The following is an 11,620-nucleotide window of genomic DNA, read 5'->3' as shown; positions in this document are numbered from 1 at the left end:
TTATTTTAATTTATTCCCAGTATCTTTGTTTTTATTTTCTGGCCTTTGTTTCTTTTTTTTTTTTTTTAATCATTGATTGAGTTTTGTTGTCATTTTTGTTTGTTTGTTTTTCTGTCCTTTTTTTCTCCATTCTACTAGTGTGGAAATTATATAGCCTATTACTACTTTTTCATGGTTAACATTAAAATGTTTCTGTGCATGCTTTACCTAACAAACTCAGGAGTTAGTACTTTAATTCCTCCTCCAAGTAATTCAAGGGCCTTAACACACTTTATTACTGTCCCGATATATATGTTATTTTGTGTTTGAGATTTATATACAAGCTTATAAATTTATTTGCTTATCTTTTTTTTAGATCTTAGAAGTTCTTCCTGGGATAATTTCCTTTTCTAGTAAAATACATACGTTAGATATCCTTTAACATAAGAGTGTTGCATAAAAACACTTAAAAAAATCATGTACTGGATTTATTTGTCCCTTATTCTTAAAAATTATGATTTTCTGGGTGCAAAAGTAGGACTTGATAGCCATTGTCTCAGCAATTTGAATATATTATTTTGTTATTTTTTAGTTTCCATTGTTGATATTAAGAAGCATGGTATCAGCCTAATTGTCTTTCCTTTCTAGATAAACTGTGTTTTATTTCTCACTCTTTTTATATCTTCTCTATGTTTTTGATTTTCTGCAGTTTCAGTACAATGTTTTTAGATGTGCATTTCCCTTTATTTATTCATCGTAGTAAGTGGGATTCATGTATCATTAATTCACACCCTTTGTCAGTTCTGGAAAGCTATAAGCCATTAAAGCCACACGTGTCTTTATTTTCTCTATTCTTTCCTTCTGGACCTGAAGTTAGCTTCATGTTAGACCTTTTCATTCTGTCTTCCATATATCTTAATCTCTCTTTATTAGCTTCTATACCCTGTCAGTTTTGCATTTTTCAGTTCGACTGCTTCTAACTATCTCTTCAGCTGTAGATAATGTGCTTTTCAACCCCAACCATTACACTTAAAAAAATAATGATTATATACTGTTGATATGGTTTGGATCTGTGTTCCTACCCAAATCTCATGTTGAATTGTAATCCCCAGTGTTGGGGCCTGGTGGGAGGTGACTGGCTTATAGAGGTGGTGTTCTCATGAATGGGTTAGCACCATCCCCTAGGTGCTGTTCTTGTGATAGTGAGTTATCCTGAGATCTGGTTGTTTAAAAGCGTGTAGCACCTCTCCCCTCACTTCCTTGCTCCTTCTTACTCCATGTGAGACATCTTGCTATCGCTTCATCTTCTGCCATGATTGTTAATTTCCTGAGGCCTCCCCAGGAGCCAAGTAGAAGCCACTATGCTTCCTATACAGCCTGCAGAACCAGGAGCTAAATTAAACCTCCTTTCTTTATAAATTGCCTAGTCTCAGTTATTTTGTTATAGCAATTAGAGAACAGACTAACACAATTGTTCTAGCTATTAATTTTTAAATCTACCTAATTATGTGGGATAATCCCTATTGCTTACTCGTCATTTTTATTCCACTGTTTATTTTTTAAAATATATCATACATACTTGTTAAACATTATATGCCTCTCCAAGATCTACTTTTGACGATCACTGAGTTATGAGCTATTACCCTTCTATCATGTTTTCATATGTTTTTGCTATTCTTTGATTTTGAGCCCAGTCTAGGTTGATTTGAATCTGTGCTAAACAATAGGAGCTAAAATTAATTATTGCTTCATTCAGAGATTTAATGTTTGCTTCATTTAACAACAACAGGAATCTTCTGTCTTTGAACTTCTTTGATCCTTTCCATTGATTTTCCTGATGACTCAGATTCAGCTCCAGCAACTTGCTGCTATCTCAAAGATTAGTCTTTCAATAACTGGCAGTTGCACTGATGACCACTCTGCATTATGCATGTATTTAACACTTATTACTGTTACTTTAACTAATATTTTTGATACTGTTTTTGCTTGGCAATTTCCTTTATCTTCTGCAAGCCTGTAATGTATAAAAATTACAGCTAATGGAGGACTTTTTATTTTGTAGTGGGAGAGCCCTTCAGAGTATTTAGTCCACCACATTGACCTAGCCTCTTACTTTTTTTCATATTTTTTATTTCTTATGTTATTTTTTACATATAGAATATCTACTTACTTTATTGTCTAAATTTGGTATTTTCTTTTTTTTTTTTTCCACGAGGAGCTTTATTTACACATGAACAAAGGTAGATTTCCCTCACATATTACAAAATACACACACACACACACACACACACACACACACACTGCATCTAGAAAGTTCCTCAGAAGTAAGACTACCCCTGGGCTGGGGCGGGCGCACACAGGGGTGACCACTGGGCTTGTGGTCCAGGCTGCTCACACTCCTCAGGTGCTGGCAGACAGAGAAGAAATTTCAAAAGAGGAAACCAGGAGACATCCTGGAGGTCAGGAGTCAGAAGCCGGGAATTAGAAGCTGCCAGAGGCTCTTGCACCATGTGGAGCGGATGTGAGCCACGATGCCTCATCTTTCCTCACTGCTTCCCTTGGAGGCACCTGGGGCTGCGCCAGTCCCCAGCCCCCAGCCCCCACTGCGGCCATGCCAAGCCCCTCAGAGTGCAGCAATGGCTTTAGCAGCCACCTGGCGGCCCAGGGGCAGGCTGAGGTCCGTGATGGCCAGAACCACCTTGGGGCTGGACATGGCTGACACCTTCACCAGTTCCGACACCTGCCACAGACAGAGAGGCTGCTTGCTGGATGGCTGGTGGTGGGCGTGCTGTCCCAGAGGAAGGAGGCCCCTACCTGCTCCAAGGGCTGCGCCAAGGCCCCAGCACCAGCGGGAGAGCCAGGAAGGTGGTACTCACGGTGGTGAAGGGCATGAACTGCAGGACACTGCCGCGGCCACCCTGCTTCAGGCAGTCCACACACTCCTCCATGAACCACTGCACGAACTGGGTGTGGGGGCCAGCGGTGCGCGACCCCAGGATGGAGGAGATGAGCAGGAAGAGGTTGGCCAGGACTTGGTTCAGAGGGTCCCGCATGTTGACCGTGTGGAGCTGAGAGGCTGAGAGGGAGCTGCTCATGGACCGGTTGGGGCTTGAAAGGATGTTGGCATCATCCTCATTGGAGCTCAGCAGTCGCATCAACTTCGAAGGCTGCACATCGTCCAGGGGGAAGAGGCTGATACAGTCCTCGATGTCTTCACGGTGTCTCTTCTTTTGGCGGGTGGATGCCTGTCCCTTGTGGGAGGAATAGGAACTGAGGGCACACCATACGGCCAGCTTGGCAAGAGCAGTGCCTGGGGGGTCCATGAGGCTGTGCCACTTGGAGGAGTCAGTGAGCAGGCCAGGCAAGATGTGGCCCAGCAGGACCAGGGTCCCTTGCTGCATGTCCAGGCAGAGGATGGAGTAGAGCAGTTCCACTGCCCGTAGAGCGCGCTCCTTCCGCGTCTCCTTCAGCAGCTCCTTGATCAGGTTGTTGCAGAACCAGTAGACGCCGCCCATGTGCAGCAGAGTGTCCAAGATGTGGATGGAGCGGCTGTCCACCGAGCCCTTCTCCAGCACTTTGGCAAAGATGTCTGTCAGCACCTCCTTGATGGGCCGCTTGGGGGGCAGCAGGTTCCAGTAGGGCATCGTGTCCACCCCGGTGGAGGGAAACTTGATCTGTGTGGCTGTCTGCTGCAGCACGTCGGCACACAAGCGCTCCAGGATCGAGTTCATGATCACCACCCTCTCATTGTAGAACTGCAGGGTGTTCTCACTAAACAGTGGCCCTGCCAGCTGGCGGATCATCTGCAGCGACTTCTCACGCTCATCCAGCCCCAGCATCCGGACGTGGGCCACAAGCCAAGCCACAGCACACACGGCCAGACTGCATACCTTCCCTTTGATGTTATCAGTGATTTTTCTGGATGGACTCGAAGGCCAGGACCCCATTCTCCCAGGCATTGAGGATTTCCAAGATGGCGGCTGAGATGCTGAGACAGGCCTCGTGCCACTTCATCTGCACCAGCTTCATCTCCGAGGAGTTGTTGAGCAGGGCCACCAGGGACTCCACTTTGGTGGAATCGGGGCGGAAGCAGGGGTGGTCAGGGTTCAGGATCTTGCCCTCCTCAGGCATGCAGGTCTACATCCAGGTCTCGAAGAAGGGCACGTCAGCTCCTGTGCGTGACTCAGACAGAATCACCTCTGAACCATAGGTCTGGGCCACATGGCACAGCGTGAGGAAGGAGATGTCAAACAGCAGGGCCCAGACGGAGGCCGGTTTGGTGCTTTCTTCGCTGCCATAGGTTGTGAATTCATTCAAATTGATGAATTTCCGGGCGAAGGATTTCAGCTTTTCAGTGGCAGCAGCGGCAGCCAGCAACAAGTCCAGACTCTTCTCGGACAGCATGTGGCCCAGGACTCCCAGCAGTCCTTCCGGGGACTTAGAGTGGTCCGCATCCATCGTCTTGAGGATGTTTGTGACAGTGGGCTCTGCCCGGAGGATCAGCTGGATGTTGGGCTGGATGTTGACATTCTCTCCCGATTTCTGCTGGGGTGCGTGCTCTCGGTCTGCTTTGCGCTTAGCCATAAGGCTGTTGACACTGGCCTCAGACAGAAGCCCCTGCTTGCCACATTCTTGGAGCAGGAAGTTTGTACAGTCACAGTTGCAGCGCTGGTCAGCTTTGTCCAACAAGGGTGTGAGTTTCAGCAGGAACTCAAAAGCACAGTTGACATCCTCAGTGAAGTCCTTGTCCCCATGAGAGTACTTCAACTTCACCAAAACCTGTGGAATCTTGAGGAAAGTGAAAGCTGTCCACTTGAGCTCCTCCGTACCCTCGGGAGACTCAATGAGCCCCACGAAGCAAGCTTTCCAGATCTCCAGGACAAAAAGTGGGGTGGGGATATGCTGCATGCGCTTCACCATCGTCAGCTGCTCCACCAGGGACTGTGTCTGGCCTGTCAGGTTCATGGTGCCCTCGAGCAGGATCACGGCGTGGACGGTGGGGAAGCCGGTCTTGTTCATCTGCTCCGCATGCACAGACAGCATCATGGGGATGCTCCTAATGAGGGTGCCGCACTGCTCAGCCTGGCTCCGGAGCTGGGAGTTGCTGAGATTGGCCAGGATCTCTCCAAGTTTCAAGAGAGAATGCTCGATGGCAGTCCAGGAAGCTGTTGGTTGATTGGCTCGGGTGCCACCCTGCCCAAGTCCCTGGGATGTGTGCAATGAGGCCTCCTCTAGTTTGGCGATGTGCAGCAGGGCCCGGTTCTTGGTGCTGCTGAGAGTTTTCTCCAGGCGCTGAAGGCACATGGCAAGCTGCTTCTCCCCAGCTGCTGGAGTGCCGGCCTCCAGCCCCTCCCGGAGCCGCTCTGCAGAGGCTGCCGTGCAGCGCAGCAGCCGGTGGAGGGCGCTAAGAAGGGCTCGGCACAGTCCGATGCACTCCTCGGCTTTGCAGTGACAGCTCAGACGGTCACAAAACATGTCCATGATGTCTAGCAATGCCTGGACACACAGGTCCCGAGAAAAGTCATCAAACTTACTGATGGCTGTGAGGACAGAAGAGTAGGACACCATCTGGGAACTAATGGCATACTTCAGGTAGGACAAGATGAGAGGATTGGGGGATGGTCCAATCATGGCCTGCTCTAGTAATGCATCTGCCAGGTTGAGAATGTCCCAGGTGGCTCCTTTAGGAAAGAATTTCTTCATGTTGATTGCCCACTGGTAGTCACTCCAACGCTCCTTCCAGGCTTGCAAAATGGCTTGCTTCAGGTTGACCACCTTCATGATTTCACTCTGAGCAGGTGGCAGCTGTGACGGCCAACTTTGAGGTGAAAGAAGTGGAGCGCACAATCCACTTCTAGGTCGTAGGCCTGATATTTTCAATTTACAATTTTTTCCATTCTGATTTTGTTGTCTTTTGTCTTTGTTGGTTCACCCTCATAGTATCTTATTTCTTGTCAGTTAGATGATTTTAGACTATAGTAATATTTCTTAAAACTTTATTCCTAATAATTCTTTGAGATCTGTGATGGAAGTATGTTCCTCAAAGAAGATTTGTGTTTGCTTATTTCAGGCACCTTAAGACAATACAAATATGAGATCACTTATAATTAAATTCTTAGCGTAAGATTTTTCACATTATCCATAGTGTGATATCAGTCTCTAAAGACCAGTTTGAGGTCTCAAATTATCAAGAGAAATTTTTATCCCCATTCACTGAGTGCAAAAGTTCAAGGGAATCAGTTTTCCTTTTAAGACCCTGAGGGTAATCTCTAGTTTTCCTTTCCCTGGAAATGCTAATTTACATGAGGATCCCTGATTTAATGACATGGTCTCCTATTACATTGTAGATTGACCCCAAGTCTTGTCTTCCAATCTCTGTGTCCATGAAAAACAAAATTCATGGACAAAGCTCAGGTTCTGTAGCTCAGCTTAGCTGATTTCACTTTGCTTTTGGTTATGTGTGAGTTTTCCTACTTGCTAGTTCACTGATACATGACAGATTTTAAAATATATTTCATCCAGCATTTTTAGTTCTTTATAGTGGGAGTGTCCATCAGGATATCCAGCTGCCAGACTTCCAGGGACAGAAGTCAACCTATTCATTCAGAAAATTAGATATTTTTCCTAAATGGATTGAGCCAATATATTTAATTTAATTTTCCTACTTGGTTGGTCAAGCAATTAAAAAGTATCCAATCAATTTTCAACTGACAATAGATAGTGCAAATGCTAAATAAATAAGTAGTTATGTGGACTCAGTTTTGATTATCTTAAAACAAGGTAGAGCTATCATTACATGTGACAAGATTTGGAGTCTGCTTTCCAAAGCTTATTTCATAAATAAAAATAACTTTGTGTAAGAGGCAAGCTTAAAGTGTCAAGTCATTAAAATATGAGGACATAGGGAGAAAGCTATGTAACGTTTTCAGAGTTCTTTTTCACATTTGAACTTGGTGTTTAACAATCATAGGGCAGTTTAGGACATTGTTTTTTCCTGAAGTTGTGGGAAGGATGAATTGTGTACACACATATGTAGTGTGTGTGTGTGCATGTGTGTGTTCATATGTATATATAGTGTGTAGCATTTTATTCTTCTTAAAGATCAATTTGTCGGGGTTCTATTATGTGAAGTTTTGGCACTATGAAGGGTGAATCCATAGCGGTCCTGCTCATGAGATACTGACACATTTTTAAGGAAACATAAGATATATGCTCTTCCCCAAGTTCCCACCTTCACACCTGCAGTATCCTCACCCATATGCTCAATCTTTTCGTTTTCCCACAGATGAATTGTCTATCCTCCACCCAGAGGTCGACACTTCCACCAACTGTCTACACAAACTCTCTTTTTAAGAACACTTCCCCATCAGTTCTTTGTTGTTTCTCCTGAATCATCAGTTTTTCTTCTTTAACTGATTCATTCTAATTAGTTGGCATCAATGCTATTATTTTTGTCCCCATTTTTCTCTATAGCCTCATTTTTTTAGATCCCTATTAGCTAGTCTCACTTTTCAGATCCCCTATTCACAGGGATACTTCTTAAAAGAGTTCTCTAAGCTTTCTGTCTGCTATTTTCCTCCTCCCACTCTCTCTGAAGTCCATTTCATTGAAATTTCTGCACCCATCATTTCAACAAAATTACTCCCGTAAGGTAAAAGATCATCTCCATGTTGTAGAACCAATGATTGGTTTTCAGTCTTCTTACTTAAGTAGTCTTAAGCAATTGAACAGTAATTTATTCCCTCCATCTTGAAACATTTTCTCCACTTTGCTTCTAGTGCAACACACTGTCCGTTTCTTCTGCAGCATCAACCACTTTTGCTGATTCCTTTGGGGGTCTCTTTTTGGAATGTCCCAAGTTTCAGCCCTTCCTGCCTTCACATGTTCACTTCCTTAGGGATCTCACTGAATATCATATATTTAAATATCATCTAGATGACTCCCAAATTTAAAGCTACAATCTTGTCTTCTCATCTCAACCCCAGACTGCTTCATCTAACTGCTGCCACAACATCTCCACTGGATGTTTACTTGTCATAGTTAGCTTGGCATGCCTAATACTACTCTTGCTTGTTAAACCCCTTCCAACCAAGTCTTCCCAAACTGAATGAATTACAATTCCATTCTTAAAATAGTGATCTTGTTTTTCTAGTTGTTTAGAGGGAGCAAACAAAGCCACCTTGGAGTCATTAAACTTCTCTCTTTTCCTCACAAAATATATCTACCATATCACAAAATCATGTTTCAAAATCTGTCTAGTTTTTACCATCTCTTTTACTACCACCCAGATCCAAGCTACCATCAATTTCTCACCTGCATTGTTGCAATAATCTTTTACATGATTTTCCTACCTATACCCAAAATCCATTCTCTCAAAACAGAGCCAAGATGATTTGTCTAAACATAAGTCAGATCATGGCACTTCTGTGCTCTGAACTCTCCAATGGCTTGCCATTTCACTCATAGAAAAAGAAAAATGAAGTCCTCACAGCAGTCTATAAGGCTTTGCATGATTTTTCTTCCATTATCTCCCTAACTTCGTCCCCTCTCTCCTCCATGTGCATCTTTTCTAGCCTTACTGGCTTCTTTGCTTCACAGAGCACATAGAATCTTCCTTCGACTCCTAGTCTTTTACTTGCTGCTTTATCTTCCTAGGACATAGCTCCTCAGATTTCCCCTGTTATTAACTCCCTTGCCTTTAGGTCTTTGTTCAAAGTGTTCTTTCTTAATGAGGTATTCTTTAGTTGCCCTATTTAAAACAGTGACCCATACTCTCTTTGTCTCTTCCTGAACTCATTTATCTCCTTAGAATTATATTTTCTATAATTTACTAATTTATTTTGTATATTGACCATCTCTTGTCAACAAAATATAGGCTTTGTGAGAGCATGGATTTTATTCTGTTTTGCTCACTACCAGATCTTTAATACATAGACCAATCCATGGCATATAGAAATCACCTAGAAGTATTTGTTGAGTAAATGAATAAATGGTCCTCAAATTCCCACTGACTCTTCAATTTCACATCCCTTTCATTCAACACTCTCCAGTGTCCACTTAGCTTATAACTTAGGCTTTTCTACATAAATTTTAGTTAGAATAATACTAATAAATCTTTCTTATCTCGGGTTACTTCCTCTAAGTAGTTTTCCCTGTCCCTGCAATCTAAATTAGGGAAGTCTGTTATTCATAGAACCCTGTTGTTTTCCTTCATAGCACTTGTGCATAAGACATCTTTATTTCTTTAGTTTCCTTACGTTTAGGCTCTGGTTTGTGTTATAAACTCTATGCTTTATGTTGACCACAGTATGGCTCTTCATATTTAAAGGAAGCTTTTAGAATTCAATAACATTTCTCTTTCTCAGGAGCCTGGCTGGAAAAGCTATCACTTTTAAGACTTTATGTCTCCTTTTAGACATTTCAATTAACTTTTTCATTTGGTCTATGTCTGTTTTGTCCTTCTGTAAACTATATAGAAAATTATGAATGGTGGGAACAAAATAATGGAAATAAGGAAGATTTATCTTGCTACACAAAGAACGTGTGAGATATGCCAGGGCCAACGTTAGGTGACAGCACTAACAAAGAGTGAAGGTGATCTATTGGGACAACATCAACTCCAAAAGAGGATGAAATTTTGAGAGGGTGAGATTAGCATTGAGGAGCTAGGAGAATAATCATGTGACTGATGGATTGTATGGTATAAGGAGAAGGAACTGTTATCATGGAAGAGGGGAGGAATGGGTGCCGGAAGTGCCCCATTAAGAACCACAGAAAGTGTAAGAAATTTGTTAGTATTTTGGCATGTATGGTATAAAAATACTGGGGCATGTAGTTAGCAGAGGAAAAATTAGCCAAGGAGGGGGAGGCACAAATAACCTGGAGTAGAGTTCTGTGGAAGGTAGACCCCGAGTATTTTGTGCTGTGATCATAACTGAAACAAGTGTGAGGCAGGGTGAGATTGCCCTTCTGCTTCCCAGGGAATGCAAGGGTCCAGTTTGAGTGCTGGGAAGGATCAGAAAAATTAATTCAAGAATCATGGTTTCTGGATAACAAAGTTGAAATGTGGTAAGGACATTAGAAAACATGGGTACAGATACAAAAGCAGGAACAATGAAAAGAATTTAGCTATGAAACATATGGTTAAACTGTTTTCAGTTTTACCAGGCTTATGGCATCCTCTTTATAACAAATATATTTAATGTTCTCTTTATTATTCTTAAATGAAATTTAAGTAATATAACTTAATTTTGTGTATTCTTATAAAATCAATATTTTACCTTAACAGTTACAATAAATATAAAGAAGTATTAACAAAGTAAATGATAGAAAATCAATATATTTCAATGTCTATATTTTTTTGAAAGATCACATTAGAACAGCAAAATTGTTCTGCCAAATTTTAAAATCATGCCTCCTTCCTTGACAATTACTGGTTGCTGTGACTTGGCTCCATGTTTCCACCAAAATCTCATCTTAAATTATACTCCCATAATTCCCACATCTTATGGGAGGGACTCAGTGGGAGATAATTAAATCATGGGTGAAGTTTTCCCCATACTATTCTCATGGTAGTAAGTCTCATGAGATCTGATGGTTTGATAAGGGGTTTTGACTTTCACTTCTCTTTCATTCTATCTTGGCACTGCCACATAAGAAGTGCCTTTTGTCTTCTGCCATGATTGTGAGACCTCCCCCAGCCACGTGGAACTGTGAGTCCATTAAACCTATTTTTCTTCCAAGTCTCGGGCATGTCTTTATCAGCAGCATGAAAAGGGACTTATATAGTAAGTTGGTACCAAAAGTAGGGTATTGCTGAAAAGATACCCGGAAATGTGGAAGCAGCTTTGGAACTAGCTAACAGGCAGAAGTTGGAACAGTTTGGAGGGCTCAGAAGAAGAAAGGAAAATGTGGGAAAGTTTGTAACTCCCTAGAAACTTGTTGAATGGCTTTGACCAAAATGCTAATAATGATATAGAAAATGAAATTCAGGATGAAGTGGTCTCAGATGGAGATGAGGAACTTGTTGGGAACTAGAGCAAAGGTGATTCTTGTTACATTTTAGCAAAAAGACTGGCAGCATTTTGCCCCTGACCTAGAGATTTGTGGAACTTTGAACTTGAGAGAAACTATTTAGGGTTTCTGGTGGAAGAAATTTCTAAGCAGCAAAGCATTCAAGAGGTTACTTGGGTGTGTTAAAGGCATTCAATTTTAAAAGGGAAACACAGCATCAAAGTTCAGAAAATGTGCAGCCTGACCATGCAGTAGAAAAGAAAAACCCATTCTCTGCAGAGAAATTCAAGCTGCAGAAATTTGGATAAGTAAGGAGGAACCAAATGGGGAAAAGTCTCCAGGACATGTCAGAGATCTTCAATGGCAGCCCCTCTCATCACAGGCCCAGAGTCCTAGGAGAAAAAAATGGTTTCATGGGTGAGGCCCAGGGCCCCCCTGCTGTGTGCAGCCTAGGGACTTGTTGCCCTGCATCTCAGCTGCTCTAGCCATGGCTAAAAGGAGCCAAGGTGCAGCTTGGGACATGGCCTCAGAGGGTGTAAGCCCCAGGCCTTGGCAACTTCCACCTGGTATTGAGCCTGCAGGTACACAGAAGTCAAGAATTGAGGTTTGGGTACCTCTGCCTAGATTT

At 42.8% G+C, this 11,620-nt stretch overlaps 1 protein-coding gene across 1 annotated transcript; it reads right to left on the bottom strand.

The window, feature by feature from the left end:
• Positions 1-2,191: 2,191 nt before the first annotated feature.
• Positions 2,192-5,837, bottom strand: LOC105498354 (mediator of RNA polymerase II transcription subunit 24-like). The gene is given in 3 exon segments (XM_011770411.3): positions 2,192-2,719; positions 2,856-3,896; positions 3,898-5,837. Coding segments are annotated over 3 exon segments (3,021 nt in total). The 5' UTR covers positions 5,761-5,837; the 3' UTR covers positions 2,192-2,602.
• Between the last annotated feature and the right edge of the window lie 5,783 nt (positions 5,838-11,620).

This window comes from Macaca nemestrina, chromosome 1 (assembly GCF_043159975.1).
Source record: "Macaca nemestrina isolate mMacNem1 chromosome 1, mMacNem.hap1, whole genome shotgun sequence".
NCBI lineage: Eukaryota > Metazoa > Chordata > Mammalia > Primates > Cercopithecidae > Macaca > Macaca nemestrina.
The sequence above is the reverse complement of the archived record's forward strand: the minus strand, read 5'-3'. Positions and strand labels throughout refer to the sequence as shown.